A 27,491-nucleotide genomic window follows, 5' to 3' on the forward strand; every position below is an offset into this window, starting at 1 on the left:
CTGTGTCTATTAAAACAGAGGCTAGCCCTCAAAGTAAAGAAATATATACCATGTTCCTCAATATAGTCCACTACATGGCGGACTATGAACGGAACCTCATTGTCTGGATGTCCTCCCTGCTGCAGCTCATCAAGTGGAATTCCAAATATTTTGTTAGCAAGAACGGAGTTGCAGTTACTCAAGGAAGGGGAGGAGCTCTTCCTCATATCTTTTTTGCAGCCAGAAATCAAAGCTGTCTTTTCTGCCAAATGAAAGGAAAAAAAAAAAAAAGACTATAATGATTAACTGGTGGCAATATGACTACATACATTAAAGAAGAAGGCTTTACACATGAACGTGTTCTTATCTATTAAATATGTTCCAGTTACCAGGCCCAAAGTGTGTTCTACAATTAAAGCTCAATACAATCATCTAAACATTTTCTCTACTATGTGAAGTCAGTTCTGAATGCTCCCTTTAGTGAACATTGCTCACTCGTGTCTGACTCGTTGCGATTCCATGGACTGTATAGTCCATGGAATTCTCCAGGCCAGAATACTGGGGCAGGTAGCCTTTCCCTTCTCCAGGCGATCCTCCCAACCTAGGGATCGAACCCAGGTCTCTCACATTGCAGGCAGACTTCTTTACCAGGTGAGTCACCAGGGTAGCCCAAGAATACTGGCGAGGGTAGCCTACCCCTTCTCCAGCAGATCTTCCCAATCTAGAAATCAAACTGGGATCTCATGCACTGCAGGTAGATTCTTTACCAGCCGAGCCATCAGGGAAGCCAATACTAATGCCATGCCATGACTGCCTATTTATCAAACAATGGCAAAACTGATCACTGAACTTCGCAATGGATATTAATGTCTCAATGACAAATTAAGGGGCAAATTTTGCACCAATAAGACCTTACTGACCAAGCTTAATAATGACACAAGTAAAAGGTCAAACCTAATCATTTCTGGACTCTGGTATATGAAGCTCATCTAACCACTCAATTCATAAGCAACCTAACAGGAGAGAATCTTTTTTTAAAATGATAGGCTAATAAGAACAAGATTAACTAGTTCTTACTTCTACATGACAGAGCAGCCATGTTTTTATAAACAAAGGAAATTCTTCAGCTCTAGGCATCCTGGTGGCTCAGACGGTAAAGCGTCTGCCTGCAATGCGGGAGACCTGGGTTCGATTCCTGGGTTGGGAAGGTCCCCTGGAGAAGGAAATATCAATCCACTCCAGCACTCTTGCCTGGAAAATCCCATGGACGGAAGAGCCTGATAGCCTACAGTCCATGGGTTCACAAAGAGTGAGACACGACTGAGTGACTTCACTTCTTCTTCTAGGCATCTACCTTTAATGAGAATGTTCTTTTATCAATCCTGCTGCTTCATAATTATTCAAAAGAAAAACTTCCACAGTCTGTCTAGTCCAGAAGAAATAAATAATTCATCTTAACTCTGTAGGACTTGTGATCAATAAAGAATCAGTGGGCAAAAACAATGTTTCCAATTTCTGAATCATCAAAGAACAAATAATCTCAATAAATATTCATTTTCTAAAATAATCATTTATGGGAATTCCCTGGTGGTCCAGTGGTTACTACTCTGTGCTTTCATTGCTGAGGGCGTGGTTTCAATCCTTGGTCCGGAAACTAAGATCCCACAACCCATGTAGCATGGCCAAAGGAATAAAAAATAAAAATGAAATAAAAATTTATTAATTTATATGGATAAAGGAAAGAAAAACCTTTTTCAAAAATTGATAATGAACAAAAAGACACCAACTGAGCTTTTTTCATCACCCCAGAGACAAAATTCCTTTCACACTACAAGAGAAAGATAAGAGCAAAACAAAAAAAAAGCTCAATATTCTAAAAGTTTACACAAATAAATGTATATGTATATGTCCATATGTACAAAAGGTAAACCCACTGGAGAACAAATGAAACTTATATAAATAGTAAAAATTAACTTAGGGACAGCAAAATGCCATAAATGTAAACAGTTTCAGACAAGCAAAATCCATTCTTTAACACATCTGATGTCAGCTAATAACTACAAAACCTGTTAATTAGTCAATAGCAGCAATAGGAAATTAATTCCAAAATCTCTGTGGATATATAAGCATGGGATAATTACTATTGTGAAAACTTACCTTTGAGTACTTAAACACCTAAGTTTAAAAAATGGTTTCTGCACCAGCTACCCTCACTGAGCAAGCATTCTTTTGTCATTTATGGCTGTTTGAGATTATGGCAGAAGATCAGCCTATAGTTCCTCATTGAAGAAACGCAGAACTCGATCAGTACTTCAGCAGTTAATCTAGAAGAAAAAAAAAAAATTCTTTTAATTTCCTATAACATCTTTAACTGTGAGAAGAGACTAGAATAAGCAGTGAATCTATTCAGGAAGGTGACTAAAACAAAAAGCATTCTTCTGCCTAAAAAAAATCTGTCTGAGAGGGATTTCCCTGGTGGTCCAGTGGCTAAGACTCCAAGCTCCCAATGCAGGGAGCCTGGATTCAGTCCCTGGTCAGGGAATTAGATCCCACACACCGCAACTAAGACCTGATGCAGCCACATAGATGAATAATTTTTAAAAAAATCTGAGAACAAGAGGCAAAATCTTACACAAGGTTTCAAATTATGATGGCTAACCTGGGTATGAATCTTTCTGCTAAAGATAAACAAACGCATTGCACAGGATAATCTTTGACAGCACACATTTTCAGGGATTACACCATTCTCATAATACATTTTTCCTCAATGGACCCTTCATTTGTGCACACACCCACACACATCCCACCCAGTCCTATTCCATCCTTACTCATATACTCAGAACTAAACATGGAAGCACTTTTACATCAGAGTGAAAGACATGAGTTTGAGCTTGGTACCACACTTACATACTTTACTTTGTATACAAGATACATTCTGTTATCCAGAACACAGCAGTACGCACCTTCTAATTTGAAGAGGCAATAGTGCATGTTGGAAAAGAGGAGTTTTCCAACTAGAACTAGAAAGTGCATATGCAACGTGTATACACAGCACTAGAAAGGTGCATATTCAAATATTAGCTCTGTAGATGTGATGCTGAACAGCTTCCATGTTGCTAAGCCTAGGTTTCCTTATATAAAAAATACCTACACATGTTACATTTTACTGAGAAAATCCATGCATGCATTAGAAAGAAAATCAATTTCTTTCTTTTCTTTACATACTGTTAAAAGGCCAGCAAAAGAGGCTGTGGAGAGACAGAAGGGCAGGGAAAACCTGTTGGCAATGTGTTTAATATTTGGTCTCATCATCTTCTATAAATTCTAATAATCTATGTAAAATCTTCTAATAAGCTCAGTACACTGCAGGTCCCTGCTCAAGAGGGTTCAGGTAAGCAGAAGAGTATTATCATACAGTGTGGTTTTCAAAAACGTGTTAATAGTAACACATACCTCCAGGAGGAACATTAAAAACGGAGGGGAAGGAAAACCACATTCCCACAACAAATGTTTAGTAGACGATTACTTCTAAAACATCCTGAAATGCCTGCTAAAACATGTAGTCTCTTACATGAAAAACGACTTCAAAGTTATGTAAGATCTTTTAGAGAGATTAACTTCAGGGACAAGACATCTAATAACCAACCAACCCTCCTCTGTGATTTCAGAACTACAATGAGCAATGAAATCGAGTATATTTTGTATAACCACACTCGCTAAATCATGGAGCTAGATGCAACACATATATTTTACTAACTGCAACCCACTAAACAAAACATTTCACCTTAAGACAGCTCATTTACCCCTCTTTTAAAAACTGGTTGCCCCTAGAGAAAATCTATTAGTAAATAGCCTGATTCATTCTGAGTAACTCTCAAAAAGGTTTCATGGCCACAGTCAACTATTTTATAATCTACATGATTTCAAACTTTTAAATCAGAAGAAAAGTAATAAAGACAAAGGGAGATAAAATCCCCTGTGACTAAGTCCCCTCATCTATTCTCCTTACTGATATCCTCAATACTCAAATCTACTAAATTCCCTGCACAAAATTCCTCAATTGTTTTCCAATGCCTAGAGCCCTGGGCTCCAAATTTTTCAATCAGGAAAAAGATCACAACCATACCTCTCATACATATGTATATCTAAGGTAAAATACTGAATACCCTAAGATATTATGAACATAATAAACATAACACTCTAATAACATTTTTAAAGGTAATTCTCTGGCAGTTTAGTAGTCAGGGCTCTGCACTTCCACCCAAGAGGCACTAGCTTGATTCCTGATCAGGGAACTAAAATTCTGCTTGCAGCACGACTCAGCAAAAGGAAAAAAAAAATTAACATTAAAAATAAACAGAAATGTAAACTGTATTCCTCCACCTCCACACACATTTTAACAGATCATCCTGCCCATTCAAAGTGCCAGCACCTCACTTTTGAGACCAGCGACCTACAGCATTGCTTTCCTAACTTCATCTGGGGATGGGGAAGGGTTTGTTCAATATACAGATATTCAGTATACAGCCACAACCCCAACCTAGCATCCATGAGAACCTGGCCAGGGCCTCTGTATGTTTAATCAGCTCTTTGAGGGACTGTAATACATACAAAGTTTTATGAACCTCTGACATACACCATAGACTGCAAACTCTATTGCACGGCCTACAAGTACTTCACCTAAAATCTCCTTTCCTGACATTCCTCCACCTCACTGCTGCTGCTGCTGCTAAGTCGCTTCAGTCGTGTCCGACTCTATGCGACCCCATAAACGGCAGCCCACAAGGCTCCCCGTCCCTGGGATTCTCCAGGCAAGAACACTGGAGTGGGTTGCCATTTCCTTCTCCAATGCATGAAAGTGAGAAGGGAAAGTGAAGTCGCTCAGTCGTGTCTGACTCTTAGCGACCCCATGGACTGCAGCCCACCAGGCTCCTCTGTCCATGGGATTTTCCAGGCAAGAGTACTGGAGTGGGGTGCCATTGCCTTCTCCACCACCTCACTCTACTCTCCAACAATATTTAAATACTTGAAATTCACAAACCACACCTCCCAAGCTGTGAGTGCGTTCTGTTTTCTGTCTTGGAGCCCTAACTCAACACCATGACAAATTTCATCTTGTACATCAAACTTCCAATTCACCATCAAGTCTCAACTTTACTTCCTCTGTCAAACCCTCCGTGACTTCCTGAGGCAGACAGTTCTCCTTCTCTTTTACTCCTATTGTGTTTCTTACCTTTTTAGCAATGATTCCATAGAATCTAAAAATACGTCTGTCTCTTTTTTTCAAGAGAGGACCTTGTAGGTAGCGACCCTGTCATTTCATCTTTGTATAGCCTCATACAATCCCTAACACATAATCTAAAGTTTAAAATATATGTTGAATAAAGACATAAATAAGAAACATAAATAAGAATAACACTGGCTACACAAAGAAGATAAATAAGAACTGAACATCTCCTTAAGTGATTAAAAACTAAATAAAACATCAAAAGTGGCTGCCGTATTTCCTTCCAGCAACAAAGATAATCAAAGCAAGAAAGAAAAGCACTTTATAATAACTTTAGAGTATAATATATAAAACTACGAAACAATCACTATTGTATATCTGAAACTAATAATACTGTAAATCAGTTATAATTTTTTAAAAGAATGAAAAGAAACTCTGATTTATATCTATAAGCACTTCATAAGTTATTTCTCATACCTAAAAAATGCTATTTTTTTTAATATAAAAGGCACTATTCCCCTTTTACAGGTACTGAGCCTCAAGGCACTGAGCTCAACTTCAAAATTTGTAAATGATGCTAGAATGTGCTGCTGGATCTAACTCCAAATCTAATAGAAGTAATTTAAGTCTTAAGAAACTAGAACACGAAAATGAGCAGTATTATACAGGCAAAAAGATTTACTCTCACATCTACTTGGAAATAAGCCACAAATCTGATTTTAAAAGCCAAGGAACCCATAAGGTACCTGAAGTTAGTCTCCAAGATAGATGAAGAAATTTCCTCAAAGGATGACCTTTTAAGATATTTATCAGGAGTCAGATCTTGAGTTTTATAAAGTTCACATAACAGTGCATGAAAAACAGGTTAGAGTGCTGGAGTGATGTTTAATCCTAACGTATGAGAAAATGTGACACTTTAAATGACGTTTCCTCATGAAACGGTTTAAGTGTGTGCTAGAGCAAGCTGGCTCCCAAAATATTCCTTTACGTGCACTCCGAGGTCACTGGTTACTACTTTAGCATGATTTTCTACTAAGTCAAACTGAGTAAATGTTAAATTAGTTCTTCTGACTAAGTACCAACATGACTGAGCCTTTCAAAAAAAAAAAAAAAATTGCTCTACAATTTAGAAGATGACACAAAATATCTGAGAAAGCATATATGCATTAAAGAGAACACATTCTAGTCAATCACATCATGCATATGATCTCAACTGTGACAAATGTTGACTCTTCAAGACTCCTCTGTTCTAGTAACTTTTCACCTTTCATGTTCCTCCACTGAAAACATGCTCACCTTGGGCCTACTAATGAGTATGATCTTAAGACTAGCATATCATTTCTTGCTGCTCTTTAATAACAAACTACAATATACTTCTTTTTTTTTTTTTAAACCATTGGAAGTAATTCCACAACTTGTTCTAACCAAATGGATCCCTTGAGAGCAGAACATTTCTCTCTTTTTGCACAGACCTGTGTAAAAATTGCTGGGGGGATATGGGGCAAGAGTGACATACAAACAAAAAAGCACTGATTATACTTATTTTCTGTATACGTCTTTTCCACTTAATTATGAACTTGGAGAGGAAAAAAAAAAGATTTCAACTTTGTTTCCCAGGTTGTGAATATTATACAACAGCAGAATTCTAATATCTGAAATGATGCTATCATTTCTGGTATACTTTCCAGTTCACTATCCAACTGAATCTTCACAACCATTCCCTGTGAAATAAGCATAGTAGATTATCGTTTTCTTTCTCAAAAGAATAACAAAAAAAAAATTTCAGAGCTTAAGAAACTGGTTTAAAGTCACTTGACTAGTGAGTAGGTCACTAAAATAGTCAGTAAAGCTCTAGTCTGCTGCCTTTTAGTTAACGCGCTGTTAGACAACAATGACTGCAGCCAACACTGAAAATACTGTCTGAAGTTTTACTGAAATGTATGAAATGATACTTCATAAAGGTAATTCATAAAGCAAATATTCTGTACTTGCTATTCAAAAACCATTATGCCAACACTTGTATATATATCTTTCGAAATTATTAGTTTCAAAAGTGGTTCTACAATGAACCACAATATAGTCTGCTTTTAACATAAAAATATTTTCTTATCTGATCCTTAATTTGCCCTCCTTCACTTTTCCAAATTTTTCATCCACTGTGTGTGTGTGGTGCTCGTTGAGTTCAACTCTTTGTGACCCCATGGACTATAGCCCACCAGGCTCCTCTGTCCATGGAATTTTCCAGGCAAGAAAACTGAAGCGGGTTGCCATTTCCTCCTCCAGGGAATCTTCCGACTCAAGAGATCGAACCACATCTCCTGAGTCTCCTGCATTGGCAGGCGGATTGACTGGTATCCAAAAGACCTCCCCCTAGTCTTTCCCCCAAATATGAAGCACCTACTATGTCAATCAGCAAGTGATATGAGCTTTATTTTCACTTTTCCTTTTCAATTACAAGGAACAGCAGCCTGCTACACAAAAACAAAAATACATATTTTAAGTAAACAATTCAAGTTTTTCTATTTTTCCATTTCAGAAAAGGGCAATAATAGAAACCAGACATACATTTCTCTGAAAAATGCTTAAAACCACAGAGAATAGAATTATTACACATCATATACAAAAGAAAAAATATACTGAAGTTAGGTAAAAACCCAACCAAAAAGATTTAGGGTATTTACTTCTCTAGTAGAAATCTAATAAATTTCATTAAATTATCTTGTCAACCCACTGCATATCCCTCAACCTAAGACTTTTATACATGCTGGTTCATTTACCCCAAACACTGTCCCTTACTTCCTCTTTCTCATCTTCCACTCTTACTCAAGTCTCATTCTTGGAGGGGGTTCTCCAACCCATCTAACCTAATGATATCCCCTGTTAATTTTCTTAGGGCACGTTATTCCTCGGCTCTAAAACAATCATCATAAGTTTTATTATATATCCCCTTCCGTGTCTGTTTAAAGTCTCTTTCCCCCAAGAGAATATATAAGTTCCTTAGAGTCCACTGGTGGGTTGCTTTTTTAAAAAAACAGCTTTATTAAGGTATAATTTACATATCATAAAATTCACTCTTTTCAAGTGCATAATTCAATGTTTAATAAATGTACGGTTATACAACTATGATCAAGTAACTGCTCTGGTTTTGCTCCTTCATGTAGCTTACATTTAGAAAAAGAAAAATATCCAGTGAGTGAATAAATAAATCTGATAATGAATTATCCTTCATACCATTACAATTCGTACCTATCTAGTGTACTATGTGGAGAAGGCAATGGCACCCCACTCCAGTACTCTTGCCTGGAAAATCCCATGGACAGAGGAGCCTGGTAGGCTGCAGTCCATGGGGTCGCTAAGAGTCGGACATGACTGAGCGACTTCACTTTCACGCACTGGAGAAGGAAATGGCAACCCACTCCAGTGTTCTAGCCTGGAGAATCCCAGGGACAGGGGAGCCTGGTGGGTTGCCGTTTATGGGGTCACACAGAGTCGGACACAACTGAAGTGACTTACAGTACAGTTACAGTGTACTATGTGATTGGGAGTTGGTGCATTAAACCCACCTTTATTACATTCTATTTTAAAAATCCTTCATTATTCCCATTTCCAATCAAAGTCAGCTCTTCTATTACGTCCCAAAGTGAACCACCCCACATAGGAGCCTACTGCATCACTTGGAGAACATTGTTTCAGGTCAAGTTCATGTGTACATACTACACTTTCTTTTTCTCCACCCAGTAATCCCCTCCTCTGCTCCTAGCTGTGTTAACAGAATATAAAGAAAGGAAAGTTTAAGAGCATTAACCCTACTCACTGGAGAGGACAGGATCTTCATTTAATGCATCACTTTTGTAATGCTGAGGTTATACAAGTAAGTTCTCCATCTTGATATATACCTAACTGAGATCTTTTTAATGCAGTGTGACTTACTAAATAATTGGAAACCTTTTTCAGATGAAAAATCTCTTCCCTGTTTATCCATCTGTAAACAGAAATTCTCCCCCCTCCTTTTTTTTTTTTTTTGGCCGTGCCTTGTGGCATGTAGGATGTTAGTTTCCCACCCAGGAATCGAACCAATGCCTCCTGCAGTGGAAGCACAGAGTCCTAATCACTGGACCACCAGGGAATTCCCCAATTTCTATTTTTTTTAATTTCAGTACTTCATTTTTAAGAACCATTAAAGTTTTCAGATAAAATATTTAAATCATTTACAAAATGACTTTTTCAAAGTAATTCAAACAAAGAAACAAAGTCAATTTTAAAAATTGAGCAAAGGGCTTAAACATATTTCTCCAAAGATACACAGATGAAAAATGTTCAGCATCAGTCTTAGGGACACGCAAATCAAAACCACAATGAGATACCTGTTCACCCCCATTAGGATGGCTATTACCAAATAAACCAACAAACAAAGAAAGGGAAGTAACAACTGCTGAAGAGATGGAGAGAAGCTGGAACCCTTGTGCATTGCTAAATGGGAATGTAAAATGGTGCAGCAGTTCTGGAAAACAGTTTAGATGTTCCTCAAAAAGTTAAACACAGAATTATCAGCAACTTCACTCCTAGGTATATACCTAGGAGTGACAAATGCAAGAACTTAAACAGATACTTGTACACCAATGTTCATAGCAGCATTACTCACAAAAGCCAAAAAGTAGAAACAATCGAAATACTGATCAAGAGATGAATGGATAAACGAAATGTTGTATACATACACACGATGGAATATATTATCCAATCTTAAACAGGAAGGAAATTCTGATACACACTACAATATGAATGAACCTTGAAAAACGTACTAAATGAAATATGCCAAACACAAAAAAAGGACAAATGCTATTTGATTCCACCTATGTAAGGTACCTAGAATAGGCAAATTATAGAGACAAAAAGAAGAAGAGCAGTTACCAGGGGCTAGAAGGAAGCGGGAATGGGGAATTACTGCCTACAGTTTGTTTGGAATGATGAAAAAGCACTAGAAATGGAAACTAACAATGGTTGCACAAAGGCTTCCCCAGTGGCTCAGCCTACAATGTAAAGAATCAGCCTTCAGTACAGAAGACACAGGTTCAATCCCTGGGTTTAAAAGATCCCCTGGAGGAGGAAACCCACTCCAGGATTCCTGCCAGGGAAATCCCATGAACAAAGGAGCCTGTAGGGCTACAGTCCATGGGGTCACAAACAATTGGACACAACTGAGCACCCATGAAGGCAATGGTTGTACAACACTGAGAATGTACTTAATGCCACTGAATTGTACACTTAAAAATGGTTGAAATGGTAAATTTTACATTATACACATTTATTACAATTTTTTTCAAAATATAGCTACAATTTATATTATTATGTTCTCCAATATTAAAGTCAGGGTACAACAAAGAGGGAGGGGCTTTGGCAACCCACTCCAGTATTCCTGCCTAAGAAATCCCAAGGACAGAAGAGCCTGGTGGGCTACAGTCCATAGGGTCGAAAGAGTCAGACATGACTTAGCAACTAAACAAGGGAAGCCATGCTCAGACTGAGGTTATTCATAGATGATAATAAAAATAGCTCTTTTATTGGTGGGGGAAACTGACATGGCACAATACACTCATTTCAGTCATTATCTCTGTCCTAAAACAAACGGCATTCTAATAAAAACAATAAAGAGTAGGGAAAACTGTGTTCAGGAGAAAAGATATATATAGCAAAATTGTACTTTATGATCAATTTTTTTGTGAACCTAAAACTTCTCTAAAAATAGCCTACTAATTTTTTAAATAAATAAAATTTTAAAGACATAGAAAATGCGAGAATTCTATACTCATATTAATACCAAAAAATAAAACAGTATATATGTAGTTTAAAACACATATACAACGTAACATTTACTTCACCTAAGGAAGAATTTTACGACACTGATAAACCTTTCTACATCTTTCCCAGAATTTAAGAAGTGTCCCAGATCCCTAACCGGTAACACAATTAAATCGTCGAAAATACGGCCCAAATTTTAGAAGAAGCAGAGATTAAGAAAGTAAGAAGCTACCGACAGATATACAAATGAGAAGCAGTTCATTAATTCCATTCAACAAGTACGGGCACTTACTAAAAGCACAGTACCTGAGAGACACCCAGGCCATCAAGTATTGCATGCAAGGTTACAAAAACGAAAGTTGAAGACACAGCCCCACATTAACCCAGAAAGTCAGTAATTCAACACCACCCTTTAATGCCCGCCTTTTAAGGTAAGTGCACCTCAGTTATTTAGCCTTCGTAATCTGCATTACTGAGGTCCCAGTTGCCATTTTTAGATTATCATCAACTTGAAAATAAGGTAAGTGCCCAATCGTAGGTACTTTTTTCAATGATCAGACGGCATAATGGGGAGCCGAATGAAATGTCAGTTTGGTTTTTAATTGACATTTAATTGAAGTATACCAACTTCCCACTGGGCAAGTGTGTCAACTGACTGAATTTCCCACTACCTTATCTAGGAAACCAGGCGCCCTGAGACAGTGCTATACCCTCCCTAGCCTGGTCTATGCAGAGTGCATTCTAGACAAGTCCCCAGTGCACCAACAGCCCAATTTTGGCTATATTCTCGAACGATTTAAGGAAGTAAGCAACCACTCATCTCACGTGATCTTAAAAAGGGGCGCAATAGAGCCCGGATTAAACCACACTTTTTTTTTTTCTGCATCAACTTCACTGCCCAGCACGAAGGAAAAGGGTAGGGAGGCGGCGCAGGTCCGGTGTGCAGGGGAGGCTAGCAAACAAGCGTAGGTAGCTGTGGCTTCCACTTAGCGGGAGCTAGGAGGTGAGAACTCACACCCGCTCACGCGCACCGCAGCGGCTGAAAATATCGAAGACTGCCACACCCCCTGGAAGCCAGGGGCACAGCTTCACCGTATTTTGCTAGAGGAGAAAGGGGGCCCTCTCTACGAATGACGCACCTTTAGGGCTCTGCCCGGTCTCCCACGCACCAAGAGGGGCAAAGCCCTAGAACCCAGCGCGAGTGGGACACGGCGCCGGGGGGCGGCAGAGGGGTGAGGGCCGCGGCTACGGGACCGGCGCATGCGCAGATAGGGGTACCCGCCCGTTCACCTACCCTTGGAACCGCGACGCCCCGTTCCCCGGCCGCGGCCGCTTCTCCAGGACCTGCGGCGACTGCAAGAGGGCGAGAACTGAGGCCCCAAGTGACTCCGCGACCGGCGAGCCTCTTCCTGTGGCGGCCACTGGCGGGAGGCTGAGGCGACGACTGTGGCTCGGGGCCAGCCCGGTAGGCGACCCCCGGATGCCCCCGGCCGTGGCGGCGGCGGAGACGCGGAAGACGGGGCGGGAGCGGCCACGGAGGCAGCGACTGAGGCGCAGAGCCTCCCTAACAGCAAGCGGAGGAGAGCGGAGGGCGGAGGGCGCAGGGCGCAGGGCGGGCTGGGGCCGGGCCGGACGTGACGTGCGTGGGAGGGGGCGGGGCGGGCCCGCGGGCGGGGGCGGGGCGAGTGCGCAGTGAAAGCTGGGGACCCCCCCCCCCACAGACGCTGGGTGCAGTTCTGAAGTCTGTGCACTTAAGAGCCCGGGTAGGGGGTGAAGGGGGTTCCCTCACTCCAAATTTGGGCCCTGAGTTAAGAGTTGAGAAGCAGGGCGCGGACCCGAGGGAGATGTCTAGGGGTCCTCAGTCTGGAGAGGTTGGAAAGAAGAGGAAAGTGGGGAGGGGACGTAGGAGTCATGAAGGGCAAATTCCGCAGCCCGAGGTCACTCCTGGTCTCTGCAGAGGGAACATGCCACTTTGCAGGAAACCAGAAAAACCCGGGTACCCTTATCTAGGTGAGGAGCGCGGAGTCTTGAACAGAAAACCTCCGGGCAAATTGAAGCGGTGACTCACGTTCTCTTTCTCAGCGATGGAGATTAAACTGGGGACTTTGTCCGCCCGCACCCTTTCTCTTCACCTAAGGACACGACCTAGACTCCAGAGATAATATAGATGCCTTTGGTGCCGAAAGCATCGGGGAATATGAAAGTCGAGAGACCATATGCTTACATAGAGTTTCCTATACTGATCCAGAATTTGAGAGGCAAAGCTGAAAGGCAGAAAGAATGAGGAGCTCTCTGAGCCTAGGGAATCTGGACTTGCTTGCATAGCCACCCAGATCGACCGTGCAGTTCCTTCCTTCATACCGCCTTCACAAAGGTATGAATATTCAGCCGGTCTCTCTCTCTCTCTTTTTTTTTTGCTTTAGTCTGTTAAGGGCTTTGAGTAAAACGCAGTTTTCTGCCTTTAGATTCCTTGATAGCCGGTAGGTAGATCCACGCCTGCACAAAGAACTCTGGGTGTCAGTAAAAATGTTTAGTCGCTAAGTCGTGTCGGACTCTGCGACCCCATGCACTGTAGCCCACCAGGCTCCTCTGTCCATGGGATTTCCCAGGCAAGAATACTGGAGTGGGTTGCCATTTCTTTCTCCAGGGGATCTTCCTGATCCAGGGATCAAATCTGCATCTCCTGCATTGGCAGGTAGATTCTTTACCACTGAGCCATCTGAGAGGCCCCTGTGAAAATATAAACCACTACAATTCAGTTTTACCCTACCTGCCTGAGCTGGAAGTCAGAAACCCAGAAAATGTAAAAGAAGAAACCTCTTAGAACTTGGAACAAGATTGGCCAAGAAAAAAAAAGGAACAACAAAAAAGAAAAGTCACTCTGTGAGATGATCTGTAAATGTGTTATAAAGAACAGGGTGGCTCCCAAATTTCATTAGAGTAAAATAAACCATCTGTCACCTAAGTGTCACATGCCCAACTGATGCTGTCATAAGAGAGGGGTGGGGTCCATAAAGAGTCTAGAACCTGCAGAATCTGAATAAGAATGTATTGTGGGCTCTCTGGGAGAAGGCAATGGCACCCCACTCCAGCACTCTTGCCTGGAAAATCCCATGGACAGAGGAGCCTGGTGGGCTGCAGTCCATGCGGTCGCTAGGAGTTGGACACGACTGAGCGACTTCACTTTCACTTTTCACTTTCATGCATTGGAGAAGAAAATGGCAACCCACTCCAGTGTTCTTGCCTGGAGAATCCCAGGGACGGGGGAGCCTGGTGGGCTGCCGTCTATGGGGTCGCACAGAGTCTGACACGACTGAAGTGACTTAGCAGCAGCAGCAGCAGTGGGCTCTCTGTCTAGGAGAGAGGCTATGATTTTAATGACCAGGACCAATAACCCATCCATTAACAGAACAGTTTAAAAAAACTTAGGTCAGATTCAGTCACTCACTCAACAAATACTGAATGCTTATTATATTCTAGTCTCTTAGAATACATCAGAAAATAAGAGCCCTGTCATTGAGTTTGTATCCTAATAAACAAGTTAAAGCTAGCCTTTAAGAACACACAAATACCCATGCTCTGATTCCACACTCATCAGGTAATCTTCCCATCACTTAGGAAATCTCAACTAAATCAACAAACCCAGTAAGAAGCAATTGTCCAAAGCACATGACTGGTACTAGTGACACTAGCAATACAGTTTTTCTCAGTATATTCACATCATGGTTCATAAATCAACTTCCATTCATTGGGGTGAATTATGAAGTTGTCTTATCCAAATTAAATTCCCAGAGCCTAATTTAGCCTGAGTAAATTGAAATATAAGTGTCTGAATCTGCCAAATTGAGGGCCAGGCAGATTCTGGTTTCAAAGCAGCCCAATCAAGATGCAGCCTATATGCATTCAGTCTTGCACCTCTCTTTAAATATCTTAAATGGAAGCTTTACCTGTGATTCCATGCTTGAAGAACGGGGGCAACATGATTGCTTCTAAAGCTTAATCATAAGTGAGTAAAAAATTCATAGGAGAGGAAATCATTAGAGTAAAAACCCTCCTGAACCTGCTCTGCCTATGCAACACAGGCTCTTGTTGACATAACTGACATTAATAGTTACATTACTCTGAGTATGAAACCCAAGACTGCAAGCTCCCAGATGACAGAGAGTCCCTTGCATGCTCATGTGCCCTACTCCCAAAGTATGGGCTGTCAACAAATGAACTGATTCAAAGACCATTTTCCCCATAAAACTCAAGAGCATGTCCTTGGAAGATATCTTTTCCAGATCCTACTTTAAGTAATCAATATGTTCAACATACAGAGTTTAGGGGTATAACTTTAAAAAACAGAACAAAAGAGCTTTCTTTTTAAATTTCATCATCCCTTTAAACCTGTGCAGTGGAGTCGATCTGTCATATACCTGACTCAGATTCCATGAGTTCTGTGGTTCCTATTAGGAATAGAAAGTCTTGTGGTCATTGAGTCACAAAAGAGTGAATCTTTTCGGTCTTAGGATAGCTGGCTCACTGCTTGCCCTGCAGAGGCATTATGCCTGGTCTTTCTTGTTCTCTCCCAGCTTACAAACCAAGAAAGGGAAGAAGAGAGAGGAAAGATTGGGTAGCAGGAAAATCTGTAACTTTTACTTCCATGTGGTGGTTTCACACTCTGGGCCTGGCAGGTGATTAAAGCTGCCTTTTTTTCTAATGGATGCTTGATGGTTTTCAGAAACCACTACCATCTCCATTCTTTGGTGGTTATCACAGTAACCTTGATCTGAACAAAAGCGTTTTATTCTGGCAGTTCTTTACTCTCTCTTTCCATCCCTAAGAATCTGGTAAAAGTGAATGTTAGTCACTCAGTCGTGTCCCACTCTTTGGACCCCATGCACTGTAGTCTGCCAGACTCCTCTGTCCATGGAATTCTCCAGGCAAGAATACTGGAGTGGGTAGCCATTCTCTTCTCCAAGGGATCTTCCTGACCCAGGAAGCGAACCTGGGTCTCCACATTGCAGGCAGATTCTTTACCATCTAAGCCACCATGGAAGCCCACCTCCAACTTCTTGTCTCTTGAAACTGTTTTTCTCAGTTAGGACCCTGTCAGGTAGGATCTAAGGTAGCTCTTACACTGGCCCATTTGTAAGTGGCTCTGGGACCACCCCACATTGTGCAAGGTTATACACTTCTTACCGGAGGGAATGCCATTCACATCATCCTTGTGGATTTGTATATTTATTTTGACAATTTTCCAGTAGGTGGCAGTAAAGTGTTTGGTCCAAACCAAATTAGTGGGAGTATTTTCCATTCAAATAGAAGTAAGGTGTCTGGAGGAGGGGGAGCTTTTTTCTGATGGCACTGTTTAGGCTAGTCCAACTTTGTAAGGTCCACACACCTGGTCCACATGAAGCTCTCACGTACTTCTTGCCCAAACAAACTTGGAAAAATAGGCTAATTCCAGTGCAGTTTCAGCGTTCCTCTTTGCTGCCAGAACAGCTACCAGCCCAGCTGTCAGCCCAGCCTGTCTCTTGTCCTCTATTTTTCAGGCAGGAGACAACCACAAGTCTACCATGCTTCCTTTAACCGCTAGAGACACAGCTCAAGTACTTTGAGTAGTTCCACTGAAGATCCCTCTCACTTAGCTTGAGGTAAGAGGCAGGCAGGCATCTATGCTAAGAGTCATAGCATACCAGCAACAGTCTCCAAAACAACACTCAGTAAGTCTCCCCTGACCTTTCACAACTTGTGAGTTTTTAGATTCATCTCGTAATTTTGTCTGAATCCTCTCATTTCTAGGGATAGTCCATTTCAGAATTCACTTTAGAGTTTTTTTGGAGGGGAGGAAAGAGGTTTTTTTTCTCTGCAATACCTTGGTGCAAGCATGCTCAGTCATGCCTGACTCCTTGCAACCCCATGGACTGTAACCCACCAGGCTCCTCTGTCCATGGGATTTTCCTGGCAAGAATACTGGAATGGGTTGCCACTTCCTACTCCCAAAGGATCCCAACTCAGGGATCAAACCCATGTCTCCTGAGTCTCCTGCAATGGCAGGCAGATTCTTTACCACAAGCTCCAGTGCTTTGGTTAAAGCAGTAGTGCTCAACTGGGGATAATTTTTATGGCCATGTCTGAAGATGTTTTTGGTTGTCAAAACTCAGGAGGTACTCAGACTTACTTGGTGGTGAGTGGATAAGAATCCTGCCAATGTAGGGGACACAGATTCAGTCCCTAGCCTGGGAAGATTCCACATGTTGTGAAGCAACTAAGTCCTTGCACCACAACTACTGAGCCCATGCTCTAGAGCTCATGCTCCCCAACAAGAAAAACCACCAGAGAGAGAAGCCCATGCACCCCAATAAAGAGTAGCCCCACTCACTGCAGCCAGAGAAAGCGTGGGAGTAGCAACGAAGACCCAGCACAAAATAAATAAATAAATTAATTATTGGGGGGAAAAATAAATAAAATAAATAAATAAATAAATAAATTATTGGGGGGAAAAAACCTGGGAAGTACTTTTGGCATCCAGTGGATGGGGGTCAAGGATGCTGCTGAACATCCTAACCACACACAGGACAGCCTTCTCCACAACAAAGAATCATCTGACTGATAACATAACTTCAGATTTAATATCTTATAACAAATAGAATGTCTACATTTGGCAGTCACTAAGAGACTACTTTAAGATTATATCACTTTTTCTTCATTTCTCCTACAAATGCTTTACTGGTAGGGGTAGAGGTCACAATTTAATATATAACTAGTGTTAGAAACAGCATTTCAGATAGCTGTTTGGCCAAGATAAGAAGTGACTGGTATATTTCCAAGATTTCTCCTGAAGGTTAGGCCTGCCAGGAAAATTATTACTTGAGTTGAGTTTTGGGGGGTTTTTTTGTTTTTTTAGTTATTTCTTTGCAAGATGACTTTTATAGCCCAAGGAATCAAACATTTTACCCAGCTGGTCTAATCAGAGGCTTTATGCTTCTCAGAAGTCAAGTCATGGGTCACATCCCTATAAAAGAAATATATTTCCTGCAACCCCAGACCATGTCCTAGATACGCAGGAAGACTTCAGCATGTGTGCCTCCCCCATGTCACCAGTGTCACTGAGATGAGACTTGAAGTCAGGGAGTAGCTCTCTGTAGTCACTTTACAACAGATACCCTTATTACTCAAAGCGAATGCAAATGGTCTTCTTTCCTGCCTACCGTTCCAACCCTACCTGGATTAGTTTGATTAAATTTGGCTCTTTTAGATGTAGCAAGATGTTGAGTCCATCTCTTGTGCTATCAATAAGGAAACGTTCATTATTCAGGTGCCCTCCTCACCCTTACTGATCTCATCTTTGACCAAGGCTATTTGAGTACTATCATATCAATTAACATTTGTTCAGTCAAGGCTGCTATCATCTTTTTTAGTACAATGGTCTTAAGAAACTGAGCCACACTAGCCAGCAAGACCCAGGGAGACATGTCCAATCATCTTCTCCCCTACCAGTGATATTATTTATAAATGGACACAACAAACATTGAATACTTACGAATGTTGGCCTTGGAATAACACCATTGACCTTGTAATAAGAAAACCTACATTTGAGTTCTAGCCCTGTCCTTACTAGTCATGTGACTCTGGTCAAGGTGCTTAACCTAAACGTACCTTACAGCCCCATTGGTAGAACAGGAAGAAGAATACTGAAATAAATTGGCATACATAAAAGCGTATACTACAGGTTTTTGACTCCTCTCTCCTATACTGTTTTCAGAGACCTAAAGAAGTGTCTGGAAATGTTTTGCCACCATATCTGGGTTTTTATTGTCAGGGATGAGGCCCTCTGTGGAAATTTTCCTTAGCAGAAGTCGCTAAATACTTGTCTGTTTATTTTTAAATGAAAACCAAGCACCACCCAAAACTCCCAAACTCTTGATACTGTTTTTACATCTTTTGTACCTTGAGAATTACAATAAATACAAGCACACCTCCTCCCTAATTAAAAGCATATTTACAGTGCCCACTAAGAGAATTAGACATACATGTAGATAAGAATGAGAAGATACTTGCAGTTTTGTGTGTGGGAACAGCTACTGCACAGGGAGATGAGGTTGTAACTACCCTGACTCCCCCAGAGCAGTAAAATGCCATCAAATTCAATCAAACTTGGCCAATTCATTCTTTTGTTCTTGAAGTATTCATCTCTGCTGGGAAAAAAAGAAAAGGCTAAACCTCTCCCCTCTCCCCCAAGAAAATTTAAATCTTCTGATAAAGAAGCACTCACCATTAGAGAGTGGTATTGCTGGGTCGTCTAAAGAATACAGTGGAAGTCTGTCTGTGCCCCTTTCCCCAGGACCACTGTGCCAGTGTGCAAGTATGCTTGTTCTTCATAAACAAAAAAAAATGTTACTAGCTGAAAAAAGAAGAAACTGTTCCAGGGTGTACGAATCCCACGCCAAATCCAAAATAATGGCAAATACTGTTCTGATCTTAGCAACCCAGAGTAACCTTTGTGCATTTATTTATTCACCACATATTTCCTGAGCAACTATTAAAGACCAGGCACTGTGTTGCGGGATATAACCATGATCTCTGCCCTGAAAAAGCTTCCTTTTACATATATCTGAAATAGAATGTTTTCAGAATAGAACCGAAGTTAGCATGATGTTGATTTGAACTTCTGTATCACTCACACAGCCACTGATGCCATCCAGTTTGGGGAGCTGGAACAATTGACAGTAACTCTCATCTTTGCCAAGTCCACATTTTTGGCCTGATATCTCAGAGTTCAGTATATGACAGTTGTATAAGTCACTGAGATCATCATCTATAAGACTACATTGTTTTGGTTTCTTGATTAAATTCCTATAGTCAACTAGATTTTCTTTCCACAATTGGAACTTTCATTGTTTAAAAAGGAAAAAATAAAGAATATTCCTTTCTCCTCTTCCCTCTCCCTACATCCACATAAAGGAAAGAAAAAAGACTGGGGCCTTTACAATACCGGGGGCCTTCTGTTGCCCCTTTAGCCAGAAACTCAAGTAGGAAGGTCTTCCCATACTGCATACCCTACCTCTTCCTTAGAGGCCTTACATTTTTGAGCCTTCATACCATCTGACCAGCCTGGCTCCTCAAACTCCTTTCATGAGGACCACACCTTCTGTGGCAAACTGATAGCCCAAATATTTGCACATTGCAATCAAACTGCAACCACATTTTTATAGTTTACACCTGACTGGTCTTTTCCATTAAAGACAAGGGAATAACGATTTGCCTTATACCCTTATTTTAGCCTTTCCTAGTGAGAGAGAAACTAAATTGTGTAAGCAGGGGAGAAGTGTTATAGTGCTGCTGCTGCTGCTAAGTCGCTTCAGTCGTGTCCGACTCTGTGCAACCCCATTGACGGCAGCCCACGAGGCACCCCTGTCCCTGGGATTCTCCAGGCAAGAACACTGGAGTGGGTTGCCATTTCCTTCTCCAATGCATGAAAGTGAAAAGTGAAAGTGAAGTCGCTCAGTCGTGTCTGACTCTTAGCGACCCCATGGACTGCAGCCCACCAGGCTCCTCCATCCATGGGATTTTTCAGGCAAGGGTACTGGAGTGCAACCTCCCCTAAACTAACACCTCCACAAAATTGAAGAACTATGTCCTCGATGGGAGATTGAGGGAGAAAACCTGACCTAGTGTGGGAGACCTGGGTTTGATCCCTGGGTTGGAAAGATCTCCTGGAGAAGGGAAAGGCTACCCACTTCAGTATTCTGGCCTGGAGAATTCCATACTGTATAGTCTGTGGGGTCGCAAAGAGTCGGACACAACTGAGCGACTTTCACTTTCACAGAGGGAAAGGGAAAGGATACCTGACTGTCTCCACTTTAACTGTGCATGGAATAGGAAAAAAGAACTCTCCTCTGGATATTCCTGAACAAGTTTGCAAGCATACTGTTGTGGGAGGTGGGGGTGAGAATTTCAAACTACCTGTGTGACCCAGAAAATCACCTCCCGTTGAGGACATAGCTCTTCAGTTTTGTGGAGGTGTTAGTTTAGGGGAGGTTTCCAATGTGATATAAGGGCAAGACGATGGGGTATCCCCCCTTAAGGAGAATGGGGATGTGTTACTCAGCCTAGACGAGGTCAAAGAGGCTGTGAAATCCATGAAATTCTCCAGGCCAGAATACTGGAGTGGGTAACCGTTCTCTTCTCCAAGGGGTCTTCTCGACCCAGAGATCGAACCTGGGTTTCCTGCATTGTAGGCAGATTCTTTACTGTCTAAGCCACCAGGGAAGCCTCCGTGTTATTTGTAACAACTCCCTTTTCATCATCTCTGAGTTTATGCTAATTACATGACTTATGGTGGGCCCCTATAGCCTCAGGATGGGGCTGATGCCAGAAAGACCAAATGATTAGAGTGTTGGAACTTTCAACCCTACAGCTGACCTCCTGTGAGGGAGGGGAGCTGGAAATTAAGCTCTATAAAAACTCTTGAACAAGATTTGGTGAAGTTCTGGGTTGGTGGATGCATTAATGAGCTGGGATAATGGTATACTGCCAACTCCCCAGGAACAAAATCTCTTAAGTTCAAGAGCTTTCTGGATCTCACCCTATGTACCTCATTTGGCTGTTCATGTGCATCCTTTAAAATATCCCTGATAAGAAACCAGTAATAGAAAATAAAGTGTTTCCCTGGTTTACATGAGCCATTGCAGAAAATTATTAAACTTGAGAAGCGGGTCATGGGAACCGCTCATTTGTAGCCAATTCAGACAAAAGTGTGGGTAACTTGAGGAGCCACTACTTGTGACTGGTATCTGAAGGGAGGTGAGCAATCTTGTGGGACTGAGCCTTTAACCTATGAAGTTTGTGTTAACTCCAGGTAGTGTTAATAGGATACCCAGTTGATGTCTGCTGAGAACTGAAGAATTATTTTGTGCAGAAAACCCATATGTTTAGTGTCAAAAGTGTTAAGAGTAGAGAAAGTTTTTCCTTTATTAATATTGTTAAAGGAATTAAATGAAATAAAGATAATGAGGCAATAATAAGCTATCAAACTTGATCAGGCAGATTTGAAAAGAGCCAAATGAACCTACAGAAATTTTTTTTAAATGGCAATTGAAGCAGAAACTCAAAGGACAACTTGACTATCAGATTTGACAGCTGAAGGAAGAATTTGTTTTCTGGAAGATTACGGGATCCAAAGAATACGTCTGAAGAATTTCAAAATATAACACAGAGAAGCAAAGAAATGGAAAATATAAGAAGTTAAGATGCGTGAAGGATAGGGTTCAGTTCAGTTCCGTTGGTTAGTCGTGTCTGACTCTTTGCAACCCCATGAATCGCAGCACGCCAGGCCTTCCCTTCCATCACCAACTCCTGGAGTTCACTCAGACTCACCTCCATCGAGTCAGTGATGCCATCCAGCCATCTCATCCTCTGTCGTCCCCTTCTCCTGCCCCCAATCCCTCCCAGCATCAGAGTCTTTTCCAATGAGTCAACTCTTCGCATGAGGTGGCCAAAGTACTGGAGTTTCAGCTTTAGCATCATTCCTTCCAAAGAAATCCCAGGGCTGATCTCCTTCAGAATGGACTGGTTGGATCTCCTTGCAGTCCAAGGGACTCTCAAGAGTCTTCTCCACACCACAGTTCAAAAGCATCAATTCTTCAGCGCTCAGCCTTCTTCACAGTCCAACTCTCACATCCATACATGACCACAGGAAAAACCATAGCCTTGTCTAGACAGACCTTTGTTGGCAAAGTAATGTCTCTGCTTTTGAATATGCTATCTAGGTTGGACATAACTTTCCTTCCAAGGAGTAAGCGTCTTTTAACTTCATGGCTGCAGTCACCATCTGCAGTGATTTTGGAGCCCCAAAAAATAAAGTCTGACACTGTTTCCACTGTTTCCCCATCTATTTCCCATGAAGTGATGGGACCGGATGCCATGATCTTTGTTTTCTGAATGTTGAGCTTTAAGCCAACTTTTTCACTCTCCACTTTCACTTTCATCAAGAGGCTTTTGAGTTCCTCTTCACTTTCTGTCATAAGGGTGGTGTCATCTGCATACCTGAGGTTATTGATATTTCTCCCGGCAATCTTGATTCCAGCTTGTGTTTCTTCCAGTCCAGGGTTTCTCATGATGTACTCTGCATATAAGTTAAATAAGCAGGGTGACAATATACAGCCTTGACGTACTCCTTTTCCTATTTGGAACCAGTCTGTTGTTCCATGTCCAGTTCTAACTGTTGCTTCCTGACCTGCATACAGATTTCTCAAGAGGCAGGTCAGGTGGTCTGGTATTCCCATCTCTTTCAGAATTTTCCACAGTTTGTGGTGATCCACACAGTCAAAGGCTTTGGCATAGTCAATAAAGCAGAAATAGATGTTTTTCGGGAACTCTCTTGCTTTTTCCATGATCCAGCGGATGTTGGAAATTTGATCTCTGGTTCTTCTGCCTTTTCTAAAACCAGCTTGAACATCAGGAAGTTCATGGTTCACGTATAGCTGAAGCCTGGCTTGGAGAATTTTGAGCATTACTTTACTAGCATGTGAGATGAGTGCAATTGTGCGGTAGTTTGAGCATTCTTTGGCATTGCCTTTCTTTGGGATTGGAATGAAAACTGACCTTGTCCAGTCCTGTGGCCACTGCTGAGTTTTCCAAATTTGCTGGCATATTGAGAGCAGCACTTTCACAGCATCATCTTTCAGGATTTGAAATAGCTCAACTGGAATTCCATCACCGCCACTAGCTTTGTTCATAGTGATGCTTTCTAAGGCCCACTTGACTTCACATTCCAGCATGTCTGGCTCTAGGTGAGTGATCACACCATCGTGATTATCTGGGTCATGAAGATCTTTTTTGTACAGTTCTTCTGTGTATTCTTGCCACCTCTTCTTAATATCTTCTGCTTCTGTTAGATCCATACCATTTCTGTCCTTTATCGAGCCCATCTTTGCATGAAATGTTCCCTTGGTATCTCTGATTTTCTTGAAGAGATCTCTAGTCTTTCCCATTCTGTTGTTTTCCTCTATTTCTTTGCATTAATCGCTGAGGAAGGCTTTCTTATCTCTTCTTGCTATTCTTTGGAACTCTGCATTCAGATGCTTATATCTTTCCTTTTCTCTTTGCTTTTCGCTTCTCTTCTTTTCACAGCTATTTGTAAGACCTCCCCAGACAGCCATTTTGCTTTTTTGCATTTCTTTTCCATGGGGAAGGTCTTGATCCCTGTCTCCTGTACAATGTCACGAACCTCATTCCATAGTTTATCAGGCATTCTGTCTATCAGATCTAGGCCCTATAGGGTAAGATTCAACAAATGTCTAATTAAAATTCAAGAAGGAGATAATAGAATGGAGGAAGGCAGTATTCAAAGAAATAAATGGCTGAACATTTTCCAGAATTGATGATTCTGCTGCTGCTGCTAAGTCACATTAGTCGTGTCTGACTCTGTGCGACCCCCATAGACAGCAGCCCACCAGGCTCCCATCCCTGGGATTCTCCAGGCAAGAATACTGGAGTGGGTTGCCATTTCCTTCTCCAGTGCATGAAAGTGAAAAGTGAAAGTGAAGTTGCTCAGTCATGTCTGACTCTTTGCAACCTCATGGACTGTAGCCTACCAGGCTCCTCCATCCGTTGGATTTTCCAGGCAAGAGTACTGGAGTGGGTTGCCATTGCCTTCTCCAGAATTGATGATAAATATTCTAAATTCTGAAAGATGAAAAACTTCAATGCCAAAAAATTTAAATGAAATCCATACTAAGTCATCTTATAGTGAAAATTCCTGATATCAGAGAAAGAGGAGATATTAAAATTAAGCAGATGAAAAGATAAATTAATATTCAGAGAAATGACATTTTGGCCAACAGCTGATTTTTCAATAGTAACAGCAGAAGTCAGAAGACATTGGAATGTATCTTCAAGATATTAAGAGAAAACTGCCATCAACTTCAAATTCAGTGAAACAACATTTCAAGGATGAGAGTCAATGATTGGGAGAGGAGTCATAAGGAAATACTCTATGTCTTAATTTAGGAGGCGATCATACAAGTATATTTGCTTAGAGACAGTTTATTCAGCTGTCATGATTTTAATGCTTTTCTGTATGTATTTTATACTTCAAAGATTTTTTAAATAAAAATTAGCTCCCTACATTTTTTAAAATTAAAGCTAGAGGATCATCATTTTTAAGGGTACATACTAAGATAGAAAAAGGTTTTTTAAAAAAGAAGACTAGGACTTCCCTGGTGGTCCACTAGTTAAGAACCTGCCTGCCAATGCAGGGGACACGGTTCAATCCCTGGTCCATGAAGATTCCACATGCTGCAGGGCAACTAAGCCCACGTGCCACAACTACTGAGCCCAAGAGCGCAGACAATGATGCCCAAGCACCCTAGTGCCCAGGCTCCACTACAGAGGAAACCACCACAATGCGAAGCCCACATAACACAGCTAGAGAATATCCCCCACTCGCCACAAACGCACAGCACCAAAGACCCAGCACAGCAAAAAAAAAGGCCAAAAAGTGACTAACATAGAAGTCATGATAATGGCTCCTTTGGAAGGGAGGAGCAAGAATGAGTTGTCTGGGTTGTCAACAATGTTTTATTTCTTGATTTGAGTGGTAGTTACATGGGTGTTTGTAATAAATTATTATTAAGCTGTATATATCTTTGGGGCATTTTTTATATGAATATTTCACAATAAAAACATTTTAAAACAATATTCAAAAAAGATAATTATACAAGAATGTCTTCACAATTGTTTAAAGACAAATTCTCTCACCATAGAGAAAGGCATAATAAATTCAACTACATTATATGTGACCCCATAAAAAGAGTGAAAACACAAGCCAAAGAACTGGAAAAGTTAATTACAAAGCATTCAACCCAAAAAGGAGTATTATCCATGTTATATAAAGAACTCCTAGAAATCAAATAAATTTTAAATACAGACAATCCAATATAAAATTATACCAGAAGAAATATTTTTATAGGTTCTGCACATATAAGAAAATCTAAATGGCCAATAAATATGAGTAATAGTTAATGATATTAATAATGAGGGGAAAGCAAATTGAAATGAAATACAACTATACAGCCACAACAATACAGCCACCAGAATGGCTAAAATTAGTAAGTTTGATAATACCAAGTTTTGGCAAGGACGTAGAGCAACAGAATCTGTCATTCACTGATAGCAGGAAAAAAATTTAACATTATCCACTAAAGTTGAAGACCAAAAAACTCTGACTCAGCATTTCTACTCCTGAATGCACACCCTGGATAACTATGTGCATATAGATATCAGAATATATATGCAAAAAATATTCACAGCTATAGTGATTGTGATAGCCCCAATAGAAACAACACAAAACATCAGCCACAGAAGAATGGACCATGCAATGAAATACATACAGCAATGAAAAATGAATGAATCAGACTTAAACCTACAGATAACAACATGGCTGAATTTTATAATATATAAGGTAAATAAACCACAAAAGAAACAGAGTATGACTCTTTTATACAGTTTAAAATGAGACAAAACTCAACTACTGTATATTGTTTGGAGGTACATACTTTGGTGGTAAAACTACAAAAAAAAAGGCAAGCAATTTATTACCATAAAAGTGGGTAGTGGTTTATCTCTAAGAAGAGAGGAGGTGGTAAGGGATAAACAAGAATCACAAGGGCAACTTTGGGGAAGAGGTGTTGTCTATGTCTTATTTCTTAAACTGGGTGCTGGCTACATGTGTTTGCTTTAGAATTCTTTTCACACTGTACATTTATGGTTTCCACTCTTTTTAAAATTTATTTACATGTATTCATTTTGCAACTTAAAAAGTTGGAAACAACAGGGGGCTTAACTGGTAGTATCTGAATTACCTTACTTGCTTTTCAAGTTCAGACTTGAAGGTATTGATAAATGCCCAGAGTTTAACATCCAGAGAGTATATTTAATGACATTTTGTGTCCAAACACTGTCAATATATCACAATAAGAGTATTTATTCTCTTCGCTTGTTCAGAAAACAACTCAGACAAATATGGAACGAGCTATTTGTAAAAAAGAAACAAAAGAATAATAGTCTTTTAGATGGTGGGCAGAACAAGCATGTGACAAAGGAGCACACAAAGATGGTTGTAGGAGGCAGAATAACAATGCCTCAAAGGTATTCACAGTTTACTCCCTGGAACCTATATATTAGGTTACATGGCAAAGGAGAGAAAAGGTATCTAATCAACAGACTGAGAAATGTGGAGATTATCCTGGATTATCTGGGTCTTTACATTTAAATGGAAGAGGAAGGCAGAAGAGAGAGGTTGGAGTGATTAGATGTGGGACTGACTCAACTCAACATTAGCAGCTGGCTTTGAGGAAGAAGGGGACCTTGAGCCAAGGAATTTGGGCAGCTTCTAGGAGCAAAGCAAGGCAAGGAAAATAATTCTCCTCTGCTTCTGCTTGTTTAGTTGTTCAGTTGCATTCAACTTTTTGTGACCCCATGGACTGTAGTCCACCAGGTT

At 40.8% G+C, this 27,491-nt stretch overlaps 1 protein-coding gene across 11 annotated transcripts in view; it reads right to left on the reverse strand.

Annotated features, from left to right (window-relative positions):
• The window catches only part of FAM13B (family with sequence similarity 13 member B), a 95,449-nt gene that overhangs the window by 64,952 nt on the left and 3,006 nt on the right, over nucleotides 1–27,491 (reverse strand). For 4 of the 11 annotated variants that reach the window (XM_070793649.1, XM_070793647.1, XM_070793643.1 and 1 more), the window contains exons 1-3: nucleotides 12,297–12,617; nucleotides 2,137–2,303; nucleotides 50–241 (exon numbers count right to left, since the gene is read on the reverse strand). In XM_070793649.1, coding sequence (XP_070649750.1) covers nucleotides 50–206 — 157 coding nt within the window. In that variant the 5' untranslated portion in view covers nucleotides 207–241; nucleotides 2,137–2,303; nucleotides 12,297–12,617. Of the gene's footprint in view, nucleotides 1–49; nucleotides 242–2,136; nucleotides 2,304–12,296; nucleotides 12,620–13,772; nucleotides 13,792–19,262; nucleotides 19,353–27,491 lie in introns of those variants that run through there. The other 7 variants (XM_070793641.1, XM_070793644.1, XM_070793637.1 and 4 more) reach the window with 5 other exon arrangements.

This window comes from Bos indicus, chromosome 7, assembly GCF_029378745.1.
Source record: "Bos indicus isolate NIAB-ARS_2022 breed Sahiwal x Tharparkar chromosome 7, NIAB-ARS_B.indTharparkar_mat_pri_1.0, whole genome shotgun sequence".
Taxonomy (NCBI): Eukaryota; Metazoa; Chordata; class Mammalia; order Artiodactyla; family Bovidae; genus Bos; species Bos indicus.